The 26836-nt window shown below is 46.3% G+C and overlaps 1 protein-coding gene across 3 annotated transcripts in view; it reads left to right on the top strand.

Moving 5' to 3' along the window:
- Positions 1–26836, top strand: part of ak3 (adenylate kinase 3) — a 119299-nt gene that overhangs the window by 53937 nt on the left and 38526 nt on the right. Inside the window, exon 1 of one of the 3 annotated variants that reach the window (XM_038804417.1) lies at positions 24851–25326. The exons of the other annotated variants lie outside the window; for them this stretch is intronic. Within the exon in view, the coding sequence (XP_038660345.1) occupies positions 25179–25326 (148 nt within the window). The 5' untranslated portion in view covers positions 24851–25178. Of the gene's footprint in view, positions 1–24850; positions 25327–26836 lie in introns of those variants that run through there. 3 annotated transcript variants of the gene reach the window in all.

Here is a 26836-nt window from a genome sequence, read left to right as displayed (position 1 = left end):
ACTAACCCTGAATCCTTAGGTTTCTGTTGACGTCCTCTTCCAATGCAATGTTTACCAGTTAAGAACTAATGAAATCCAAGTAAGAGTTCTGAAAAAGCACTTGAATTTATTCTCAATAACAAGTCAGATCGAATATACATATTGGTTTCCTGAAAGCCAATGGGAGGCCATACAAGAAAATCTTTTACATCCTTGGGATGTTACAAAGTACTTTACAACCAATTGAATACTTTTTAAGTACAGTTGGTTTTGTAAAATAGGAAATACCGCAGCTAATTTACACACAGCAAGCTCCCAGGAACAGTAATGTAATAATGACAGAGAATCTGTCTTAGACATTGGTTGAAGGATAGATACTGACCAAGGGACAGTGGAGAACTGCCCAGCTCCTCTTTGAAATAGTGCAAAGGGAAATTTCACACACACCTCAGAGGGCAGATAGGACTGCAGTTTTATGTTTCATCCCAAAGGTTGACAACCTAGATTTTGAACTCAAATTGCTGGAGTGCAGCTTGAACCCTCACTCTTCTGATTTGAAGACTGGAATGCTACCACTGTGCCATGGCTAACACTCCTAATACTGCAGCGGCAATGTAACAACAAGGAAAATCTTGCTTAGCGTGATGAATGTGAAGTTACATATTATATATTGTTGTAGCAATGTTATTAAAAACCCTGACTTCAAAAATATACAGCATATCTGCCAAAGCTGTGAGTAAGGGGCCATAAAGGCAAGGTAATCATTGATTTGTAACTATTTATTTGTTTACACCGAGATGGCTAATGGAACGTTGTTTTGATTTTGTAGGATCCCTGGGGAGTAACTAATTTGAGGAATTGTGTTTAGTCCTAGTTAAGCAGGTCATGGGACGTCTTGATGGGAGGAGACTGGACAATGTTTTATGCTTGGGATACAGATGATGTAATTAATTGGAGGGGCCAGGTCTGTCTGTAGTTTGGCAGTGTGCTATTGGATTTTAAGTTGAACAGATGTGTCTGACAAAACAGGATTTTCAGGTTGTTCATGAAAGGGTTTCTTTCCAAACATCTGCACAGAGAAGCAAATAACCCTGATTGTTAACTTTATTTTGTAAATGGCATTTTGTGTTGGGTCGCTTAGTTGGAATATACAGTGGTAACTGTAGACAGCGAGTTAAAGCTTTTTCCCTTTATTTAAGAGCCGTTTTGACTGTTAATTTGTTGTTTATATGGTTAATTCTGTGTTTAAATTAAAATTTGTTTTACTATAACAGATACCGATCACTCATGTGGCTTAGTATTCTTCCCTCAGTCTTGCAAATTGTTGGGATTTTCATGCAGTTCTAATATTCGGAAAACACATATACCCATAAAAAGTATAGTTTCACTACATGGAAATCCAGGATGTCCTTTACTCACTGGAAGGTACTTTGTACATAATCCTATGTGGTTAAATTGAACTTTTTGTCAGGACTGTAGTTTTGAAACGTTGTCTAGTCCTTGGTTCCTTTTTGTGATAAACTATCTGAGTTCCTGACTGATGGCAATTCACAGAATCACAGAATAATACAGTGCAGAAGAGGCCCTTCAGTCCATCAAATCTGCACTGATGCATGTAAAACACCTGACCTGTTTTACCTAATCCCATTTGCCAGCACTTGGCCCTTACCTTTGAATGTTATGACGTGCCAAGTGCTTATCCAGGTACGTCTTAAAGGATGTGAGGCAACCCGCCTCTACCATCATCCCAGACAATTAGGAATGTCTTGATATCAGTTTCCAGTAGTGGCTAAACTTGGGTTAATTGAAATTTAAAGTCCTGCACTTCCAGGGAGAAACATTCAAAAAAACATACACCATATAAAGAGCACAAAGTTCTGGAACTGCAATCCACAGTGGCTCACCTATCATAACCCACTGTACTATTTAGAAGAAGATGGGAGTTTTTCCTGGTGCCCTAGCTAACATTTATCTCTCAACCAACATCACTAAAACAGATCATTACTGTTTGTGGAAACTTGCTGCCCTACAATTTTGTTGCTGCATTTCCTGAATGACATGACTGGTTAGACTTCTCTATTTCATGGCTGTAGAGTGCCTAGGGACAACCTAGGGCTGTGAACGGTGCATTAGAAATGCAAATTATTTCTTCCTTCCAATTGTAGGTTACAGAAATAGTCAACCTCACTGCATGTTGTATGTGCAGGATCTACAATCCAGCTCCACTCAACATTTTATTGCTTGTCACATTACTGCAGGGTTGGCTAACCCTTATATTTTTCATGTCCAAACACAACTGATTTGCTCTGTTTTGACAATGGTGCTGTTAATTTGGTGAAAATTATACAACACCGATCCGCCACATTGATGTGTAGGCCTCCTGTTCAAAACAGACCTGAAAGAAAAGGCTGTACTCCTGTCCTTGTGGCAATGATCTGCTGGCGAGCACATTTTAATCCTAAAAATAGCAATGAGTATATGTGATGAGCAAAGCAGGAAAGGATCCCTTCACTCATCTTTTCTGTTGGCAACTTTCCTTCAGTTTGTTACACAATCTGGCAGATTTTGTAAAGCAACAATCTGCGATTGGCACAGAACCTTAATGAAAACAAGATGTATAAAAAAACATGCATTACCTAGCCAAGAATGCCTGTGGCCAATTCCATGTGAAAAGGAAGAATATGAAATTGCTGGAAGATTGAGATTCAGATGGATGATTGATGTCATAATTAAAATCGCAATTTTGTATTTATACAATGTCTTTAGCGCAATAAAACATTCTAAGGCAATTCACAGGAGTATTCTAGAACAAGGTCAGAATTTTTAGGATGGCAGGGCTTCCCTGCTGACCATCCAAGAAGTTGGAGGCAAACACATCCCTGCATTCTGCCGCCATTTCACATTCCTTAACTGGAAACTTACGCTCCTCACTCAGGTGGAAGTTCCATCTCAGGGCAGAGAGTCAGTCTGATTGGCCGGCTCTCTAGTCCCTGCAGTGCCAAAAGCTGCAGTGAACAGGATTGGGACTGCAAGCACTCCCTAGAGTCTAAGTCCCAGAAGTCCAGGACCAGATAAGTGTGTGTTGGGGGCGGGGGGGGGGGGGGGGGGTCTCAAGGAAGAGGTGAGGAGATGAGGCCCGATGTATGAGCAAAGTGGGATGGGGGCTGTTCTAGAAAGGCTGGGTAAAGGGGAGGAAGCACCTTCAATGGTCAGAGCTTTTGTTGGAGGCACCGGATATTAAATGGGAGCTGCTGATGGAGGTTCCCACCCCAACCCATACTCCTCCCCCCCCCACCCCACAGAAAGACAAAAACAAAGGCATACTGTGGTGATCCACTGAGTAATTGTATGTGTGCTTGTAATAGGAGATGTACAGCAGTACCTGTACTACAGGTTCGCCGGTAGCCCCTGCCACCTAGCTCCGCCCACAAGGAGCTGTATAAATATGTATGAGCTCTCCTGAGCAGCCATTCTACCAGCTGCAGTCGGAGGATAAACATCTAACTGTAATAAAGCCTCTCTTGTACCCATTTGTGTCTTTAGTACAATCGATAGCGCATCACATACCATATTGCGAACGCAAGTGGCAGGCTGGAAGATTGGGAAACCTTTAAAGATCAACAAAGGGTTACTAATGTAATCAAAAGGAAAAAGGTAAATTATGAAAGAAAACTAGTGCAAACTATAGCACTGTTGCTTCACAGCGCCAGGGTCCCAGGTTCGATTCCCAGCTTGGGTCACTGTCTGTGCGGAGTCTGCATGTTCTCCCTGGGTGGGCGTGGGTTTCCTCCCACAAGTCCCGAAAGACGTGCTTGTTAGGTGAATTGGACATTCTGAATTCCCCCTCTCTGTACCCGAACAGGCGCCGGAATGTGGCGACTCGGGGATTTTCACAGTAACTTCATTGCAGTATCAATGTAAGCCTATTTGTGACAATAAAGATTATTATTATTATGAAAAAAGGATACCAAAGCTTCTATAAGTATATAAAAGGGCCGACAATAGCTAAAATGAATGTTGGTCCCTTGTTGGAAGAGACTCAGGAGTTAGGAGTGGGGAACACAGAAATGGCTTGTGGTGATATGCCTGTGCACAGTTTTGTATATAGTTGTCTAACAATGTAGATAGTTATCGATGCGACCTCCAATCAGCTGGTGGCGATAGAGATCTACCATGTGGCTCGAGATATCAGGCAGGTGGTAGTAAGTCATACAAGAAGTAGCTCCAGGAAATTCACAGAGTTCATTTATTCATTACTGTTTGTATCTTTTCACGTGTTCACCTTGTTAATAAATCATCCTACTAGTCAGAGAACTAGATGTTCTGTGTGCATCTGTACTACGGCCATAACACAACATCATAACACTAAATCAATATTCTGCCTCAGTATTCACAGTGGAGGACACTAGTACTATCCCAATAGGTAATAGAAAGGAGGAACTTAGAACAATCATCATCAATAGGGAAAATGTACTAAACAAACGACTGGGATTAAAGGCAGACAAGTTCCCAAGGTCTGATTGCCTACATTCTAGGGTCTTAAAGGAAATGGCAATGGAGATAGTCGATCCATTGGTTATAATATTCCAAAATTCCTTGGATGCGGGAAAGGTTCCAGAGGATTGGAAAAATGCTAACGTAATGCCCTTATTCAAGAAGGAAGGGAGGCAGAAAGTAGGAAACTATAGACCAGTTAGTTTAACATCTGTCGTTGGGAAATTGATAGAATCCATTATTAAGGAATTAATAACAGGACATTTAGAAAGTCAAAACGCAATGCTTCGGAGTCGGTATGGTTTTATGAAGAGTAAATCATGTTTAATTAATTTGCTAGAGTTCTTTGAAGATGTAACAAGCCAAGTGAATAATGGACATCCTGTAGATGTAGTATATCTGGACTTCCAGAAAGCATTTGATAATGTGCCACCAAAAGGTGAGTACACAAGATCACATAGGATTAGGGGTAATTTATTAGCTTAGACAGAACACAGGCTAACCGATTAAAAGGCAGAGAGTTGGGATAAATGGGTCTTTTTCTAGTTGGCAAGATGTAACTAGTGGGGTGCCAAAGAGTTTTATCCTCGGGCCCCAACAATTTACAATATTAATGACTCGGATGTAGGGATCGAAGGTACTATAGCCAAATTTGCAAATGACACTAAAATAGGTGGGATAGTAAGTTGCAATGAGGAAATAAGAAATTTATATAGATAGGCTAGGTGGGCCAAAATTTGGCAGATGCCATTTAACGTGGATAAGTGTGAAGTTATCCATTTTGGTCGGAAAAATGGAAAGGCAGCTTATTATCTAAATGGAGAGAGACTTCCGAGTGCTTTGGTGCAGAGGGATCTGGGTGTCCTCATGCATGAATCTCAGAAAACTAGTATGCAGATATAGCTAAAGAAATAGAGTATAAAAGTAGAGAAGTGTTGCTGCAACTGTACAAGGCATTGGTGGGACCGCACCTGGTGTACTGTGTACAGTTTTGGTCCCCTTATTTAAGTTGGGATGTAGTTGCATTAGAGGCAGTTCAGAGGAGGTTCACGAGATTGAATCCAGAGATGAGGGGTTTGTCTTCTGATGAGAGATTGAATAGATAGGCCAATACTCTTACGGGTTTGGAAGAATGAGATCTAATTGAGGTATATAAAATGATACAAGGTATTGACAAAGTAGACGTTGAGTGGATGCTACCTCTTGTGGGACAATCTTGAATAAGAGGTCATAGTTTTAGGATAAGGGGTGGCAGATTTAAAGTAGAGATGAGGAGAAATTACTTCTCTCAAAGGGTCATGAATCTGTGGAATTCACTGCCCCAGAGTGGAGTGAATGCCGGCACTTTGAGTACATTTGAGGAGATGGACAGATTTTTAATTAGTAATGGGTTGAAGAGTAATAATAATAATAATATTTATTAGTGTCATAAGTAGGCTGACATTAACACTGCAATAAAGTTGCTTATGGAGAACAGGCAGAACAATGGGGTTGAGGCCGAGAGGAGATCAGCCATGATCATATTGAATGGCAGAGCTCCTCGTTCTTTGTTCTTATCAATGGGGGTTTCAGCAGCAGATGAGCTGAAGCAGAGGGGGAATTGGATGCTTTGTAGGAAATAGGCAATCTTAATTTTGGCATGACTATGGTCAGAAGGCCATCTTGGGTTCAAATGTGAAACCAGAGCTAATGGTGCCGGAGAGGAAGAGAAGCCATTGTAAATGATTCTCTCTATTTGTTTAGGTAGATAAAACTGGAACTGAACCACTTGTCTCATCATGACAGTGAAAGGCTTTGGAGGATGGTATAGTCAACTGTGCCAAAGGCTCCCGACAGGGAAAGCTTACCTTTGTCATAGTACTGTAGGATGTCATTTGGAACTTTGAAACCTGTTTTGGTGCAATGGGAGGGGAGGAAACCTGATTGAAAGTGTTGTGGTAAATGATTAAAACCACTCAAATCCGTATTACAGTAACTGAGACTTTATTCAGAAACAAACTTGAGAGATGTGGTGAATGTATAAATACTGTTAATTCACCAGTATACTGTATTACGTTATACTATGTTATTAACCCTGTGGGCTCCATCTATGGGCCATTGTGTGGCTTCACCGACAGGGGGAGATGTTGGCGCATGTACTGGCTCCGCTTATGGCTCCGCCCTTTAGAGGAAGTATAAGAGCAGCTGACCTGTGGGACCGCCTTCAGTATTGTACCGGTCGCAGGCAGGCAAAGTTGTAAGTTGATTACAACCACTGTTTACTTCAACACGAGTCTTCAAGTGAATTAATGGTCACATCAATTTAATCAACTTAAAGAACTACTATGGAGTCAGCCCTCAACCTGACAGACTGGAGCTCGATCCACAGGCCGCAGAGGCGAAATCAATTTTTTCACATTGGCTTTGATGTTTCAAGGCCTACCTTACCGCGTCGTCGACGTCATCGGTCACGGATGAACAGAAATTGAGTCTCTTCCACGCACGGGTGAGCCATCGCATTTCTGCTGAGCTCGACGAAGCCATCTCCTATACAGAGACCCTCGCAATACTTGAACACATCTACGTGCGGCCTGTGAACGAGGTCTACACGCGACATATCTTCACCACTCACCAGCAGCGCCCCGGGGAGTCGCTGGATGACTATCTGCGCGACCTCAAAGCCCTTGCGTGCAACTGTAACTATCGGGCCGTTGCGGCTACTCAGCACATGGAGCTCACTGTCCGAGACGTTTACGTTGCGGGGGTCAGATCGAACTATGCGAGGCAGCACCTGCTCGAAAAAGGGGCCCAGGATCTGGAGGACACGGTAAAACTGGCGACCTCGCTGGAGGTCGCTTTTCAGAGTCTCACTGCGTTCCCGGCCGACCACATGACTCCCTCGTGGGCCCCCGACCAGAGACTATCCCAGGCCTGTGCCGCACGGCCACCCGCTCATCATGGGGGGCTACCTTGCTATTTTTGCGGCCAGCCTCAACACCCCCGGCAACACTGCCCGGCCCGTAACGCGAACTGCAGCAGCCGCGGACGAAATGGACACTTCGCCAAGGTCTGCCTGGCCAAGCCTAAACACTTGAACTCACAGACCCGATCCACCGACTCTCAGGCCCGCAGACCCCGTAATGTGGCAGCGTGTCTGCCGACTCCGACTCCGCACAACTCTTGGCCATCCTCCCCCACGCGGCCGGCCACATGCGATCCATGGGGGCTGCCACCTTGGGTGCCATCTTCCTCACCGCCAGCCACACTCGATCAACGGGGGCCGCCATCTTGGCCACCATCTGCTACGCCACTCGACGCGTACGGTCTGCACGGACAGTCATCACGGGGCCGTCCCAGCACTGCTGATCACGCCGCCGATTACCCTCAACTCAGTGCAGTCACCTTGGACCAGTCGCGACCCAAGCACCTCCAGAGCTCCATGATGGGCGTCCGGGTTAACGGATAGGAGACACCTTGCCTGTTCGACTCCGGGAGCACCGAGAGTTTTATTCACCCGTATCTGGTAAGACGCTGCTCGTTCCTGATATTCCCGACACAACAAACAATCTCCCTCGCCTCTGGGTCGCACTCAGTACAAATCCAAGGGTGCACTACTGCAACCTTAGCGATACAGGGCACCGAGTATACTAATTTTCAATTGTATGTGCTCCCAGACCTCTGCGCCCCTCTCCTTTTAGGGCTCGACTTTCAGTGCAATCTCAGGAGCCTCACTCTTAATTTTGGCGGACCCCTGCCCTCGCTCACCATATGCAGCCTCGCAACCCTAAAAGCCAACCCTCCTCCCCTCTTCGCTAACCTCACCGCTGATTGCAAGCCAGTAGCCACTCGAAGCAGGCGGTATAGTCTGCAGGACAGGATGTTTATTTGGTCCGAGGTCCAGCGTCGCTTGCGGGAAGAAGTCATAGAGGCCAGCAATAGCCCCTGGAGAGCTCAGGTGGTGGCCGTCAAGACTGGGGAAAAGTTCCGGATGGTGGCTGATTACAGCCAGACCATTAACCGGTTTACGCAACTTAATGCGTACCCCCTTCCCCGGATTGCAGACATGGTGAATCAGATCGCGCACTACCGCGTGTTCTCCACGGTGAATCTGAAGTCTGCATACTACCAGCTCCCAATCCGCCCGGAGGACCGCCTCTACACGGCGTTTGAGGCAGACGGCCGCCTTTTTCATTTCCTCCGGGTCCCCTTTGGTGTCACGAATGGGGTTTTGGTGTTCCAACGAGCAATGGACCGAATGGTGGACCAGTACGGGCTGCGGGCCACGTTTCCGTACTTGGACAACGTCACCATCTGCGGCCATGATCAGCAGGACCACGACGCCAACCTCCACCGATTTCTCCAAACCGCCCAAAAACTTAACCTCACTTATAACAAGGAGAAATTTGTTTTCCGCACCACCAGACTAGCCATCCTCGGCTATGTCGTGGAAAACGGGGTCCTCGGGCCCGACCCTGACCGTATGCGCCCCCTCCTACAACTCCCTCTCCCTCACTGTCCCAAGGCCCTCAAGAGGTGCCTTGGATTTTTTTCCTATTACACCCAGTGGGTCCCCCATGATGCGGACAAAGCCCGCCCACTATTTAAGGCCACCCTTTTCCCACTGGCAGCCGAGGCTCGCCAGGCCTTCAACTGCATCAAGGCGGGCATCGCCAAAGCCGCCATGCTGCGGTGGACAAGTCTGTACCCTTCCAGGTGGAGAGCGACGCATCAGAGGTCGCTCTCGCCGCTACCCTTAACCAAGCAGGCAGGCCGGTAGCATTCTTTTTATGCACCCTCACCGCCTCTGAACTTCGACACTCCTCGGTCGAAAAAGACGCCCAAGCCATTGTGGAAGCCGTGCGGCACTGGAGGCAGTACCTCGCTGAAGGAGGTTTACCCTCGTCACCAACTAACGATCGGTTGCCTTCATGTTTGATAATACGCAGCGGGGCAAGATCAAGAATGATAAGATCTTGAGGTGGAGGATCGAACTCTCCACCTATAATTACGATATAGTATATCGTCCTGGGAAGCTCAGCGAGCTCAAACGGTTAATTCACATCCTTCCCTCACAGCTGCAGGCTCTTAAGAGACCGAACACTGCAAAATTTAGACACACACAGTAATCACATTCACTCTTTCATAATTCCATGTACCCCACGAAACAGGAGATGCACACATTCAACCAGCTAGGAAAAATAAATCTTACAACATGCAAGACCAGACTACGGGAGGTTCACAAAAACATCACTTACACAAGTAATCACATTCGGGCAGGAAAATGATTTATACTGCAGGAAAATATACAAATCCTCACAAGTTATTTCTTTCCTTTTGTTGCCTTTGCACACAGCATCTGAACTATTCTGTGGGCTGTGAACTTAATTTCTTACTTTGTCCTAATTATCTTAATCTCACTTCTGACTGTGGGATTTAAATAAACTTTATCTTTTAGCCAGGCACATAAGCAGCTGATGTGTCATCACGCTGTAATGTAGCCTTCCTGACTCTCAGCAGGGATAACTCGCGGTCTGTTTTACTATGTCCTTAAGGCATTGTTTGGCTATCTTTCCCATCATGACTGAAAGGCTCCCATAGCTAGCTATAAAACAATTAATATTCAAACTACACTCAACAATTTCTAAAGCTGTGAATGTACATCTTAATATGAGTTTCAATATCAAATTATTTCAATTACCTGGGCAGCCGAGAGTGAAGGAGTTCTCCTTCTACTCACATGTGCATAAAGTGTACTCCCGGATTGACTTTTTTATTCTGAACAGGGCTCTACTGACGGGGGTAGTGGACACTGGGTATTCGGCGATCACAATCTCAGATCATGCCCCGCACTGGGTCTACCTACATAGAACATAGAACATTACAGCGCAGTACAGGCCCTTCAGCCTTCGATGTTGCGCTGACCTGTGAAACCACTTTAAAGCCCATCTACGCTATTCCCTTAACATCCATATGTTTATCTAGTGGTTGGGGGAAGCTTTTGGTACCTAGGCATCCAGGTGGCGCGGGAATGGGAACGGCTACACAAGTTAAATCTGGCCCGACTAGGAGACCAAATGAAGGACGATTTCCGAAGGAGTGACGCACTCCCGCTGTCACTAGCTGGGAGGGTGCAGACAGTGAAAATGACGGTCCTCCCGAGATTCCTGTTTGTGTTTCAGTGTCTCCTCATCTTTATTCCACGGTCCTTCTTTAAACGGATCAATAAGGTGATCACTGGCTTTGTATGGGCGGGTTAGGCCCCGCGAGTAAAAAAGGGCATGCTGGAGCGGAGCCGGGGGGAGAGCAGGCTGGTGCTGCCGAACTTTAGTAATTATTATTGGGTGGCGAATATTGCCATGATTAGGAAGTAGGTGGTGGGGGGTTGGGTTGGTGTGGGAGCGAGTAGAGGCAGCATCATGCAAGGGTACTAGTTTGGGGGCATTGGTAACGGCGCCTCTGCCATTCCCGCTGGCACGGTACTCCACTTGGTGGTAGCGGCCATGAGAGTCTGGGGGCAATGGAGGAGACATGTGGGAGCAGAGGAAACATTGGTCTGGTCTCCAATCTGCAATAATCACTGGTTTGCCCCGGGGAAGCTAGATGGAGGGTTCCGGAGATGGCAGAGAGCAGGGATCGAGAGTATGGGAGATATGGTTATAGTGGGGAGCTTTTCCAGCCTGAGGGAGTTGGAGGAGAAATTTGAAGTGACGGGAGGGAATGAGTTTAGATATCTGCAGGCGCGGTACTTCCTACGCGGGCAGGTCTCAACCCCCTGCTCCTACCACCAAGGGGGATACAGGACAGGGTAGTTTCCAGAATATGGGTGGGAGAAGGGAGGGTTTCTGACATTTACAAGGAACTCATGGGGTCAGAGGAGACGCAGACCGAGGAGTTGAAACGCAAATAGGAAGAGGAGTTAGGAGGAGAGATAGAGGATGGTCTCTGGGCAGACGCGTTGAGTAGAGTCAACACGTCCACATCATGTGCCAGGCTCAGCCTGATACGGTTTACGGTCATTCACCGGGCCCACATGACAATGGCCCGGATGAGCAGGTTCTTTGGGACAGAAAACAGGTGTGTAAGGTGTGGGGAAGGACCAGCGAACCATGTCCCTATGTTCTGGGCATGTCCTAAGCTTAGGGGATTCTGGCAGGGGTTTGCGGATGTCGTGTCCAAGGTGTTGAAAACAAGGGTGGCACCGAGTCGAGAGGTAGTGATTTTCAGAGTGTCGGAAGACCCGGGAATCCAGGAGGAGAAAGAAGCAGACGTTCTGGCCTTTGCTTCCCTGGTAGTCCGGAGACGGATACTATTAGCTTGGAGGGACTCAAAGCTCCCGAAGTCGGAGACCTGGCTGTTTGGAGAAATTCAAGTTCGCCTTGAGAGGGTCAATGTTAGGATTCGTCCGGAGGTGGCAACTGTTCGTCTACTTCTTTGGGGAAAATTAACCGTTAGCAGAAGGTGGGGGTTGGGGTTTAGTTTAGTTTCGAGTAGGGTGTTAGTAAAGGCGGGACCTGTGAGGGAGGTAGATGGCTTTTGCACTATGTTTATATTTGCATGTACATTGTTTCTTCTGTTGTTGTTATAAAACTATAAATACCTCCATAAAATGTTTATTAAAAAATATATATTTTTCTTCTGGTGGCATTTGCGAGCTGGTCGGCCGCATTGAGAGGAGCTCCCGCCGGTGGCCACTATTTGCAGCATTTCCAGGGTTTCCCCGATTCTTCGCTCTCTCTTCCCCCCCATTATTGTCGGCCTTTGGGGCCTTCCCGGGGATCGAGTGGGGCCGTTTCAAAAACCGGCGAGGATCCCCACCCAGGTATCGGGCGGCTGGTGCTGAGGCGTCAGGCCCAGCGCGCGCGGACGTCGGAGCAGCGGGGGCGAAGCCAGCGTGCGATGTAGGTGAGCATAATGGCCACACCACCCGGTTTCCCTGGGTTTCTGTGGCTATGACTCATCTTTCATTCTCACTCCACAGTATACATATTTCCCACTTTGTCTGTTAGCTTCAACAAAGAGTCATCGGACTCGAAACGTTAGCTCTTTACTCTCCCTACAGATGCTGCCAGACTTGCTGAGATTTTCCTGCATTTTCCCTTTCGACTGGAGTAGGGGGTAGTATCGGTGGTTTACAGGGCTATTTTGGAAGAGGAGAAGGCACCACTGGAAGGGATCAAAGCAAAGTGGGAGGAAGAGTTGGTAGAGGATATGGAGAAGGGGTTCTGGTATGAGGTGCTCCGGAGAGTGAATGCCTCCACCTTGTGTGCGAGGTTGGGGCTGATGCAGCTGAAGGTGGTATACAAAGCACACCTCACGAGAGCGAGGATGAGCCGATTCTTTGAAGGGGTAAAGAAGGTGTGTGAACGTTGCGGCGGCGCGGGGTGGGGGGGGGCCGCTAATCACATTCATATGTTTTGCACCTGTCCAAAGCTCGAGGATTACTGGAAGGAGGTTTTTAGGGTCATTTCTAAAGTGGTGCATGTGAAACTGGACTCGGGCCCCTGGGAGGCATTATTTGGGGTGTCGGACCAGCCAGGATTGGAAACTGGTGCGGAGGCAGACGTTGTAGCCTTCACCTCATTGATCGCCCGAAGGCGGATCATAGAATTTACAGTGCAGAAGGAGACCATTCGGCCCATCGAGTCTGCGCCGACCCTTGGAAAGAGCACCCAACCCAAGCCCACATCTCCACCCTATTCCCGTAACCCAGTAACCCCATCCTACCTTTGGGACATTAAGGGCAATTTATCATGGCCAATCCACCTAACCTGCACACCTTTGGACTGTGGGAGGAAACCGGAGCACCCGGAGGAAAACACGCAGACACTGGGAGAACGTGCAGACTCCGCACAGACAGTGACCCAAGCTGGGAATCGAACCTGGGACCCTGAAGCTGTGAAGCAACTGTGCTACCATGCTGTCCTATGTATATTTTTTCCAATTAAGGGGCAATTTAGTGTGGCCAATTCACCTCCCCTGCACATCTTTGGGTTGTGGGGGTGGTACCCACGCAGAAACGGGGGGAGAATGTGCAAACTCCACATAGACAATTTCCCAGGGCCGGGATTTGAACCCGGGTCCACAGTACGCAGTCCCAGTGCTATCCACTGTGCCACATGCCGCCCTTGATCCTGATCCTGATAGGTTGGAGAGCAACCTCTCATCCCTGTGCCCGGGAATGGAGGGGAGACCTATTGGAATTCTTGGGAGGGATTCTCTGACCTCCCGCCGGGTGGGAGAATCACCGGTGGTCGGCGTGAATCCCGCCCCCGCTGTCCTCCTAATTCTCCCGCCCCCCAAAAATTGCCCCGGCGTGAGTCGCACCGCCCGCCTCGGAGAATGGCGGGATCTGGCGCATCTCAATGGGCCCTGGGGCTGACCGAATTCTCCGGCCCGCGATGCGCCAAAGTCCCGCCCGTTATTTGCTGGTCTCGCTGGCGTATTTTACAGTAGGTCCCTTACTGGTGAGACCTGGTGGCGCCGGCGGGCTCTGGGGGGTTGCGGGGGGACCTGGTGCCCCCACGGTGGCCTGGCCTGCTGTCGGGGCAGGCCTGTGCCATGGGGGCACTCTATTGTTCCGCACCGGAGGCCGTGGTCCTCCGCCATTCCCGGTGTGGAAGCGAATCCCTCTGCGCATGCACGGGGATGACACCAGCATGCGCTGGCGCTCCCGCGCATGTGCCGACTCGCGCCGGCCAGCTGAGGCCCTTCGGCGCCGGTTGGCATGGCGCCATGCCCCTTCCGCAAACCACTCCAGGGCAGGCCTAGCCCCTGAAGGTGTGGAGGATTCCGCACCTTTGGGGCGGCCTGACGCCAGAGTGGTTCACACCACTCCGTCCCACCGGGACTCCCCCGCCCCGCCGGGTAGGGGAGAATCCCGCCCCTTGACTCTTGAGAAGGTTAAGTTTGAACTGAGGGGAAGGATGGACGGGTTCTACAACTCATGGGCATTATTCATTCTGCACTTTCAAAAACTGGATAACATCGAACATTAGTTGGGGCGTGTGGGTGGGAGTGTTGAGGGGAGGGGGGCTGTGTGTGTTAACGGTGACTATGGGTGATCCCTAATTCCTTTTTTTGTCATTTGCTTGTGTGAACATGCGGGCTAATGTTTGGGGTTTGGTGGGAGGATGGGATCGTTGTTATTGATATGGGGTTGACATATTTGTTACTGATTATTGTTTATTGTTGATGGGTGTAAATTCGGGAGAAAATGTGAAAAAGGAGAATAAAAAAATATTTTTAAAAAAATTTGATTTCAATTACCCCACTTCAAAGAAATTCCATCATGAGGTTCTGGGAAAGATGCACTTGGATTTAGGAGGTGACAGCAAGAATTTATGAGGGTCAAATGTTCTTTTTTTTGTGGAGAGGAGTGAAGGTGGTGGATTTCAAGGAGTGCGAGAATTGTTAGCAATATCAACTAACATGGGGATCAGGAAGGGCAAATGGAAAACTAAAAGATGAAACGTGATTAAACCAGGAGAAAGACATTTTAAAATGTGTTCATAAAATATTAGAGCTGAAGGATAGGTTAAGGCAGGGTTTCCCAAGCTGATGTTGCAGAAGTCACATCTGGGGTAGTGAGCTGCCCCTCCTAGAAGCAGCAATGGTACTGTGGAAAGGAGACGACCCAGTCCAGAGACTCTGGTCGAACAGTCCTGGACCGGCGCCACCAAACAGGAAGGGGCAGAAGGTGAGCCCAAAGTGCTGTAAACACTTTAAGCAGCAGGTTCAAAAAGGGTGTTTGTGGGCTGGCTTGGCGCAGTAAAATGCCAGCAGAGACTCACTGTGTCCAGAATCTTGGAAAACCTGGGAGGTCATGCACTGAACTAGGAAAGTGAGTGGTAGCTTCAGACTTGATCATGTTTCTGCTCCTGTCTGCTTGTTATGCAGACTCCTTATCCCAGAATGGTGACTGCTTTGCAGGCACTGACAATTGGATGAACACAGGGGAAGGGGACTGGGCTAATGTGTTAGTAGGGAGGTTGTGAAAAGGGGCTGGTGAATGAGTGGGGGAGGGCATTGGTAAAAGGGTCTGGTAAGTGAGTGAATGGGGGAGGGGCCAGGGTTGAGAGTGGCCAATGACAAAAAGGTCTGAAAATCTTTTGTGACTTGGAATCATGTAATTATAGCAGTTTTTATGATCTATAGTGAAATGCAAATGCTTCTAGGCGCCCTCAAATAGGTGGACTTATGAAACTTCAAGTGGATAGAAACATTGGTTTTCCCCTTGTTTACCTTTTATTAGCATCCAAACTGTGGACCAATGTATTTATACAAAATCACAACGTGACCTCAATGTTTCAGCATTCAAAGCAGTTAGTGCATGTAATACATAATGAAGTAGATACTAACAACAGAATATGACCATGTTAAATTATAGACATGTGAAGCAAAGCAAAGGACTACGGCAGTCCTTGGTGAACTATTTTCAGTGTGAGCCCGTTTTAGCTTCTATCAGGCTATCATGAGCAACAAAACGTCAACATCTCATGAACAAATCTATTAAAAAAAAATTAAATTCATGTGAAAGAAAATAGTAATAAAGTAGCAGAGCAACATTATTATAATTCAAACTGGTATATTATAGGTCAACGTACAATAATATATCATAGAGACATGAAAATATGTGTTCTTAAGGTACTTTCTAAAAAATGCTATTTTCCGTACGTTTCAACAAAGATCACCATATTCCTTGGTGACAGAAAACTCCGTGAAGCCCCTCTTTCCCCCCCCCCCCAACCCCCCCCCCCCCCCCCCCCCCCACCCCCACTCACGCACATTGTAATGCGCCCTTGTACTCCTACCACACACTTCCCTCTTCCCCGAAAGAGAAAATGTTGGAAAATCTCAGCAGTCTGGCAGCATCTGTCGGGAGAGAAAAGAGCTAACGTTTCGAGTCCGATGACTCTTTGTCAAAGCTAACAGGCAGAGAAAGTGGGAAATATTTATACTGTGGAGTGAGAATGAAAGATGAGTCATAGCCACAGAAACCCAGGGAAACCGGGTGCGAATGGCCACAGAAACCAAGGGGAAAGAGTGCTAATGGCATTCCCCAGAGAGAGAAAAAGATGTGAAAGGTCAAACAGCAGAGAAACTAACGTCAGAGGATGAACTGTGGATGTGGGGGGAGGGGAAGAGGGAAACAAAGAGGAGAAAGGTTAAGGAAAGGTGGATAAGATTGTGGGGGGATTAAATATATATTAAGAAAGAGAGAAATGGTAAAAGACAGTTAAAATGAAATGAAAACAAATGGGTCGAGGTGGGGTGAGCTGATCATCTGAAGTTGTTGAATTTGACGTTCAGGCCGGAAGGCTGTAGCGTGCCTAACCGGAAGATGAGATGTTGTTTCTCCAGTTTGCGCTGAACTTCACCGGAACATTGCAGCAGGTCAAGAACAGACATGTGGGCATGGGAGCAGGGTCTTTTGTTAAAATGGCAAGCAAAGGGAGGTCAGGGTCCTGAATAATCAGTACTGAAGATGCTCAGCAAAGCGATCACCCAGTCTGCGTTTGGTCTCTCCGATATCAAGGAGACCATATTGGGAGCAGCGAATGCAGTAGACAAAATTGGAAGAGATGCAAGTGAAACACTGCTTAACCTGGAATACGTGTTTTGGGCCTGGGATGTTAAGCATGGAAGAGGTAAAGGGGCAGGTGTTACTCCTTCTGCGATTGCTTGGGGAGGTGCCATGGGTGATGGAGAGGTACTGGGTATGGTGGAGGAGTGGACTAGATTATCTTGGAGGGAACGGTCTCTGCGGAATGCTGACAGAGGGAGTGAAGGGAAGATGTGTTTGGTGGTGGCATCACGCTGGAGTTGGCGAAAATGGTGGAGGATTCTGCTTTGCATACGGAGGCTGGTGGGATGAAATGTGAGAACGAGAGGGACTCTCTCCTTGTTCTGGAAGGGAGTGGAGGGGGCAAGGGTAGTGGCGCAGGAGATGAACTGCATGCTGTTGAGGGCACTGTCCACAATTGTAAGTGGGAAATCAGTCTCAACATCGAATTCAATAACTTCAGATGATCAGCTCTACCCCACCTCGACCTATTTGTTTTCATCCCATTTTATGTTAACTGTCTTTTAGCATTTCTTTCTTTCTTAATATATATTTAATCCCCCCCCCCAATCTTATCCTCCTTTCCTTAACCTTTCTCCTCTTTGCTTCCCGCTTCCCCTCCCCCACATCTACAGTTCTTCCTCTGATGTTAGTTTTTCTGCTGTTTGACCTTTCACATCTTTTGTTCTCTCTGGGTACTGCCATTAGCACTCTTTCCCCTTGGTTTCCATGGCCATTAGCACCTGGTTTCCCTGGGTTTCTGTGACTATGACTCATCTTTCATTCTCACTCCACAGTATAAATATTTCCCACTTTCCCTGTATGTTAGCTTTGACAAAGAGTCATCGGTTTCAAAACATTAGCTCTTTTCTCTCCCTACAGATGCTGCCAGACTGGCTGAGATTTTACAGCATTTTCTCTTTTGTTTCAGATTCCAGCATCCGCAGTAATTTGCTTTCTTCCCTCTTCCCCCTTGCCCCCCCACACACTGACTCACACGGCAGCCCCTCTTCCCAAACCCTCCCACTCAGTAACCTGACTCAGTAACATTGCCCCCTCTTTCATCCCTGGACCCCATGTAGGCTCAGGCTCCACTGCTCCCTCACCCTTCCCTGCAGTCAGCAGCAGAGCATGTCGATTGAATCAAAGCAGCCAGTCATCAAGTCTGCTCCGCCATTCAGGGAGATCATGACTAATCTGATGTGGTAATCCTCAACTCTGCTTTTCTGCCTTATCCCCACAACCCTTGATTTCCTTACTAAGTATTTCAGCCTTGAACATACTTAACAACCTAAACATACTTAACAACCCAGCCTCTACAGCTTTCTGCAGTAAAGAATTCCAAAGATTCATAATCCTCAGAAGAAGAAATTCCTCCTCATCTCTGTCTTAAATGGGTGACCCCTTACTCGGGGATTATGCCCTTTGGTTCTACACTCTCCCACACGGGGAAACAACCTCACCATTTACCCTGTCAAGCCCCATGAAAATCCAATATGTCTCAATAAGGTCACCTCTCATTCTTCTAAACTCCTATGAGTACAGGCCCAATCTACTCAATCTCTCCGCATAAGAAAATCCCCCTATAACCTGGAACCTAGTGATCCTTCTCTGGACTATCTCCAATGCCAAGAAATCTTTCCTTGGATAAGGGGACTAAAACTGTTCACAGAATTCCAGGTGTGGTCTACTAATACATCCACTATCTTTATAGCTTCTTCCCTTAATATCCTAGGATGTAACCCATCAGGCCCAGGGGACTTATTGGCCTTTAGACCCATTAGTTTCCCTAGTAATTTTTTCTAGTGAAAGTTTTTTTGTATTTATTTCCTCCCTCCCTTTTGCCCCTTGATTATTTAGTATTTTTGGAATGCTATTACTGTCTTCTATCATGAAAACTGATGCAAAGTATTTGTTTAACTCCTCTGCCATTTCCTGGTTTCCCATTATTATTTTTCCAGTCTCATTCTCTAAGGGGCTATATTCATTTTGGCTTCTCTCTTCCTTTTTATATATTTAAAGAAGTTCTTGCTGGTGATTTTTCTTTTTAAATTAAGAGTATCCAATTGTTTTTTTTCCAATTAAGGGGCAATTTGGTGTGTCCAATCCATCTACCCTACACATCTTTTGGGTTGTGGGGGTGAGACCCATGCAAACACGGAGAATGTGCAAACTCTACACGGACAGTGACTCGGTGCTGTGATGCAGCAGTGCGAACCACTGTGCCACCGTGCAAACCACTGTGCCACCGTGCGAACCACTGCACCACTGTGCCGCCCTTCTGTTGATTTTTATGTTACTTCCTAGTTCACCCTCATAATATTTCTTCTGTCTTTTTTTTGGTCATCTGTTGTTGGTTTTTAAAGCCAATCCTCTGGCTTACCACTAATCTTTGCCACCTTATATGTTTTTTTCTTTCCTTTTAATACTAACCTTAGCTTTCTTGGTTAACCATGGTTGAATTATCCCCTTCCTAGAATCCTTCTTCCTCACCGAGATATGTCTTTGTTGTGAATCATGAACTATTTCCATAAACCTCTGCAGCACTGGGGCTGGTTTAGCACACGGCTAAATCGCTGGCTTTGAAAGCAGACCAAGGCAAGCCAGCAGCACGGTTCAATTCCCGTACCAGCCTTCCTGAACAGGCGCCGGAATGTGGCGACTAGGGGCTTTTCACAGTAACTTCATTTGAAACCTACTTGTGAGGGTAAGCGATTTTCATTCATTTCATTTTCAACTGTATTTTCTACTAAACTCCTTCTCAGTCCATTCCAGGCAACTTTGTTCTCATTCCTTTGCAATTACCCTGATTTAAATTTAGCACAGTTGTTTCTGACCCAAGTTTCTCATTCTCAAACTGAATGCTAAATTCTACCACGTTACAGCCACTGTTTCCGATGGGCATCTTTTACTCTAAGATTTTTTATTAAACCTGCCTCATTACACATTACCAGTCCCAAAATAGCCCGATCCCTGGTTGGATCCACAACATATTATTCTGGGAAATTGTCCCAAATGCATGCTATGAATTCTTCCTCCATTTGATTTTCCAAATCCACAAATTCACCTATGATTAAAGTACTGCCTGTTTTACATGCCATCATTGCTTCCTAATTTATTCTGTCCTACAGTATAGCTACTATTAGGGGGCCAATAGACTATTTGTGTTGGTGTCTTCTTCCCCTTGTTATCCCTTACCCTCCAAACCATAGGGATTCTAAATCTTCTGATTGAAGATAATTTATTGCTATTGTACTTATTCAATCTCGTACTAACAAAGCTATCCCACCAGCTTTCCTTCCTTCCTGTCCTTATGAAAAGTCACATACCCTGAATACTTTGTTCCCAGCTTTGATTTTCCTGGTATCCATTTTTCTGTAATGGCTATACGATCATACCTATTAACCTCAATTTGTGCCATTGATTGAGTTATTTTGCATTGATTCTACCTGCATTTAAGTAAAGAGCCATTCTTGTTGCCTTGTTACCATTGTTTCCCCTCTTTGACCTCAATTGCTGCTGTGTTTTTAAGTTTGTACACTCCGTCTCTTCCAGTCACACTTTGGGTATCATTAGCTAAATAGCTGTCTTGCAATGCTGCTGTATGCTTTTACTTTGTAAGCCTACAGATCCCTCTCCAGAATCAACTCTCACCCCCACCAATTCCCCCCTCCCCCGCCTCTATATTTAGTTTAAAGCCCTCTTTACTTCCCTAGTTATGAGGTTTGCAAGACCATTGGTTAAAGCACGATTCAGATGTAGGCCGTCCCAACAGTACAGCTCCCAATTTCCACAGTAATAATAAGTGCCCCATTAATCAAAATCCACTTCTCCAATACCAGTCCTTGAGCCACGTATTCACCTCCCTAATTTTAAGTACCCTGTGTTGCTTCACAGCACCAGGGCCCCAGATCCGTGTCCTTATTAAACGTTTCCTATTCCCTGGGCGTTTAACACCCTCCTTAAATCCTAGCTCTTTGAGAAAACCTTTCGACACCTGTCAGAATTACAGAATAATACAGTGCAGAAGAGTCCCTCCAGCCCACTGAGTCTACACCGACGCATGAAAAACAACTTACCTGCCTACCTGATCCCATTTTCGAGCACTTGGCCCATAGCCTTGAATGTTATGACGTGCCAAGTGCTCATCCTGGTACTTTTTAAAGGATGTGAGGTAACCCACCACTACCAACCTCACAGGCAGTGCATTCCAGACCATCACCACCCTCTGGGTAAAAGGATTTTTCCACTAATCCCTCCTAAACCTTCTGCCCCATGACCTTGAATTTGTGTCCCCTCGTAACTGAACCTTCAAATAAGGGGAACAGTTGCTCCCTATCCACTAGTCTATGTCCCTCATAATTTTGTATATCTCAATCAGGTTGTCCCTCAGTCTTCTCTGCTCCAACAAAAACAACTCAAGCCTATTCAACCTCTCTGCATAACTGAAATGTTCCATCCCAGGCAACATCCTGGTGAAACTATTCTGCACCCCCTCCAGTGCAATCACATCCTTCCTATGATGTGGCGACCAGAATTGCACACAGTACTCCAGCTGTGGCCTCACCAAAGTTCTAAACACCCCAACATGACCTCCCTGCTTTTGTAATCTATGCCCCGATTGATAAAATCGAGTGAATCATATGCCTTTTTCACCAATCTATTAACCTGCCCTTCTGCCTTCAGGCATCTATGAACAGACACGCCAAGGTTCCTTTTTTCCTTTGAACTTCCCAATATCATGCCATTCATTGAATACTTCTTTGTCAAATTGCTCCTTCCAAAGTGTATCACCTCACATTTTTCATGGCTAAGTTCCCGGCAGCACGGTAGCACAGGGTTAAGTTCCGTGGGCAGCACCGTAGCACAGCGGTTAGCACAGTTGCCTCACAGCTCCAGGGTCCCAGGTTCGATTCCCAGGTCACTGTCTGTGCTGAGTCTGCATGTTCTCCCCGTGTCTGCGTGGGTTTTCCATGGTTGCTCCGGTTTCCTCCCACAAGTCCCGAAAGATGTGCTTGTTAGGTGAATTGGACATTCTGAATTCTCTCTCTCTGTACCTGAACAGGTGCCAGAGTATGGTGACTAGGGACTTTTCACAGTAACTACATTGCAGTGTTAATGTAAGCCTACTTATGACAATAAAGATTATTATTATATTGAAAAGACTGCGAAAGTGGAGACTCCATCCTTGAGGTGGACCACCAGTACTTGCTTGATCCACCCCGGAGTTGTTAGCGAGCAGGAAAAAGCAGCAGACGCAATTTGAATTGTTATCAAAGGGGGTATTCTATGAAAATGAACCAGAGGTGATTTTATCTATGGACACCAAAAAGGAGTTTGATAGGGCGGAGTGGGAATACCTCTTTGAGATTCTTGGGAGATTTGATTTGGGAGAAATCTTGGGTTCGGTTATTGTAGAAGGTCCCCATAGCTAATGCCTTGAGCTCAGGGTAATTTTGTTGAACCGGGTACGAGACAGAGATGTCACTGTCTGAGCTTCTATTTGCTTTAGCCGTTAAACCATTGACCATAGCGCTGAGATCTTCTGATAGGTGGAAGGGTAAAGTCAGGGAGGGAGGGAACATAGGATGCGATTGTACATAGGTGACCTTCTTTATATTATGGACCCAATTTCCACTATGAATGAGATAATGAAGCTATTTAAGAGTTTTGCCTCCTTTTCTGGTTATAAGTTAAATCTGGATAAGAGCAAATACTATTCAGTTAATTCCCCATGGAGGGGAACCAATCTGGGGATGTTACCATTTTACTTTGCCAGATCTAGTTTTCGATATCTGGGTATCCGGATGGCCCACGATTGGACCTAATTTCATGAATTAAATTATGCAAGTCTGGTGAATAGGGTCAAATGTGACTTGCAAAAGGGGGGTAATCTACTCCTGTCCTTGGCGGGCAGGGTTCAGACGATTAAAATGATTGTCTTCCCAAGGTTTTTATTTTTCAATGTCTCTCCACTTTTCATCCCTAAATCCTTTCTTGTTACATTTAACAAATTGGAGTCCTCTTTTATTTGGACGGGCAAGACCCCAAGGATCTATAGGACTTTTCTCCAGAAGGATTGACAGTCAGGTGGTTTAACTTTACCCAATTTGTAATTTTACTATTGGGCTGCTAATATGAGAGAGTGCTGGGGTGGCTTAGCGATCCGAGTTCCATAGGGGGTAAGTGGAGGTGGATTCTTGTGGGGGCTCTAGTTTGGGTGCCTTCGTAACTGCCTCGCTTCCATTCTCTCCTGCGAGATTTTCTTTGAATCTGGTGGCGAGCAGCATGGTAGCACAGTGGTTAGCCCAGTTGCTTCACAGCGACAGGGTTCCAGGTTCGATTCCCGGCTTGGGTCACTGTCTGTGCAGAGTCTGCACGTTCCCCCCGTGTCTGCGTAGGTTTCCTCCCACAGTCCAAATATGTGCAGATTAGGTGGATTGGCCATGATAAATTGTCCTTAGTGTCCAAAAGGGTTAGGTGGGGTTACGGGGATAGGGTGGAGATGTGGGCTTAAATGGGGTGCTCTTTCCAAGGGCCGGTGCTGACTCAGCGTGCCGAATGGCCTCCTTCTGCACTGTAAATTCTACGATTCTATGAAAATTGGCTGCTGCTTTGCACCTTTACTCAATGAAATTTCAAAAACTTCACACCAATCAGGAGGTCAATGTTTGAACTGCTCTCAGTCTCCACCACTTCCGAGGAGGGGACCACAGAAATGCATTTTTTTTTTAGATATGGCCCACAGTCGATTGAGAGAAAAGGAACATGCTTGCGTGATTTAGGGTGAATATTGGAGCTTTTAGTGCTGTAAGTGGAGGTCTTGTGGTGCAGTGGATAGTGCCCTACCTCTGAATCAGAAGCTCCGGATTCAACTCCCACTCCAGGACTTGATTGCCAAGGAAGGTGTAATGTTGCCAACTAGGTTGATTATCAAGCTGTAAAAGGTGTGATGTAAGTGCAACTGTTTCCTTCTTTACCAAAGTTTAAACTTTCCACTTTGAATAAAACATGTCTGAAATAGATCTGTATCTAAATCATGAATTAAAATACTAATTAATTTCTAGACTTGACCTTATTAAGAGTGATTATTTCTCACAATATTTTGCATGTCAGGGTTGCTATTGTTTGGATGTGAAAGATCCCATGTCTGTCATGAGGCGTTGCAGTGTTTTGGCTAACATCGCTTATCTAGTCATTTGTTTATTTGCTGTTTGTGAAATCTTACTTCATTCAACTTGGCTGTAAATATTTATCCAGGTCACAAGTGTGTCCAGTTTGAAAAGCCAGTTTCATTGACTGTGAAGTGCTTCGAGATGCCATAAAAATGAAAATTCTTTCCTCCTAAAATTTAGCATAATTTGTGCAGTCACATCTGTAAATCATAAAGTCCAAATTGAACAGGCTGGAAAATATTTGACCACACTGGACTATATTCACTGGCTGGTTAGCGTGTGGTTTAGAATAACGGCAACAGTGCAGGTTTGTTTTGTGTTTGACTTGGCACCTGTCTCATCGTCTGCCCCTGAGAATGGAAGGTAATGAATGGCAAACCAGCACGGGGGGGGGGGGGGGGGAGAATCTGCCAAATAAATGGCTCAAGATGACGCACTAGGAGATAGCCAGTCTTCAGGCAGAACAAAAGTGGATGTTGAAAGGATAGATTTAGTCAGTCCAAACTCTGTATCCTCTACGTCCTAAACCTCTACTCGATATCCGCCCCCTCCTCCTCAATAATATTCCCTCCCACACTACACCAATGATTACACCACCCCCATTACTCCCTGTTTATACCACACACATTACACTCCCAAACTACACCGCCCCCCAGTTTACAGCATCCCAATTACAGCCCTTGTTTACACCACTCGCATTACACCACCGACATCTCATCCCTCATTCATACCACCCCATTGCACGCCCCAAGCTGAAGACCCTGCTTCACCACAGACTGCACTCTGCTGGATTACAGTTGATCTGCTCTTCCCCCCTCCCTAGCCAGTGTCACTTCCTGTGAAGAAGCTTTTGGACTGTGTAAAGTCCAGGAGACAGTGGATTGCTGGCGGTGCTGCAGCAGCCCGGTTGGCGGGAGGAGAGAGGCTGCTCGGCTCGGCTCCCTGCGCCAGCAGACGTGGCAAGCGCTGGGCTGGGTCCATGCTGAGACATGGGGGCCCGGCTCCTCTTCCGTGCGATCATCATGGGCCCTCCCGGCTCGGGAAAGGGGACCGTGTCCGAGCGCATCGTCCAGACCTTCGGACTGAAGCACCTGTCGAGCGGAGAGCTGCTGCGGACGAACCTGCGGAATGAGACAGGTACATGATCCCCCCCCCCCCCCCCCCCCCAAGGCAGGCAGGGCTTCCGCGGCGGCGGGGAGAAGCTCCCCACAGTCTGTGTAAAATCCCACCGTGCTGGATGTCCAACCGGTCCGTGTAACTCAGCATCACTCACTCGCTCCAATTTTGCGATCGTGAATCGTTGACACAGTTTAGTTCGGGAATTGGGTCTTGTTAAAACCACCCTTTTCCCCCCCCTCCGAGCCCCAGTTAAGCCCATTTGAAAACTGAAATACTCCAGCAGTTGCATTGGGTGGGCTTCAGGCCACATTCGCCGTTGTGAAACCCTTTCATTGTTCTCCGTGAGGAAAAACAAGACCTGCTGGAAATGTGGAGAGAACCCCATTTAACGTTTCTGCTTCGGCGTGACCTTTCTTCAGAACATCTTTTCAGTCTCCATAATATTTTGCTTCTGCATTATGATTCTCAGTGGCAGCCTCTCTCTCTCTGTGGCAGCACGCTGGATTCTGAGTCTGAATGTTTGGGGTACAAGCCCCCATTCCAGAGACTGGAGCACATGATCCAATCTAGCACTTCCATGCAGCAATGAGGATTCAATATCTGACCAGGCTTTAAAGTGATGCTTCCTGTTTCCTTCCTTTCAGATAAATGCAGAACGATTGAATCATAAAAAAGACAGTTACAGCACCAAAGGTGGCCATTTCAGTCATGCTGTTTTCTGCAAAAGCAATGGAGATAGTCTCATTCTTATTGCTCTCTTACAGCCCTGCAAATTCCCTCCCTCCAAAGTAGAATCATCAAATGGTTACAGCATTATAAGGATTTAATGGCGGTATTCGAAGAAGAGCAGGTTGTTTTCCCAGTATAATAACAGAAAATGCTGGAAACACTCAGCAGGTCAGGCAACATCTAGTGTTGAAGTTTCCGGTCAATGACTTTACATCAGAAAGTTCATCTGCAGTATTTTGCTTTTGCAGTATTTTGCTTTTGAATTAGCTGTGCTGGTGCCTTGGCCACTATTTATCACTAAAGCAGGTTATCCACTGCTATTTGTAGAAGTTTGCTGTGTGCAAATTGATTGCTGCATGTGCAAGTTGTTATTTAAAACAAGGCTTTGTCTTTCTTGAAATAGTGATTCGGTTTCTGTTACATGGTTCAAAATAAAAATGCAGCAGTTGCAAAGTTGAAGGCAGTGTTAAATAAAAGTTGTTATGGCTGGTTGGGGGAAGTGTGTTGCTGCGTTTGTTTAGTGCCCTTTGACCAATCCATTCAGTTTATCTCGTAACATTAAACTTATGTTGCCCTTAATCTGGAACAGGACTTTGCAGAGAGATAAATTATAATGAAACTTGTTCCATTCAAGAATGATCACCGACCAGTGAAGAAGGGAATAAATCAGTGTTGTTCTTTCTTTCAGTACATGAAGAGAAACATTGTCAGTGAATCCTGCTTTCTAAACCTATTTTAAATCAATGCAAATGTGAAGGATTTTTTTAAGAAAAGCAATAGTTAGAAACTTGCAAAGTTA

The sequence above is a fragment of the Scyliorhinus canicula genome, chromosome 8, assembly GCF_902713615.1.
Source record: "Scyliorhinus canicula chromosome 8, sScyCan1.1, whole genome shotgun sequence".
NCBI lineage: Eukaryota > Metazoa > Chordata > Chondrichthyes > Carcharhiniformes > Scyliorhinidae > Scyliorhinus > Scyliorhinus canicula.
This window is presented reverse-complemented; position numbering and strand designations above follow the sequence as displayed.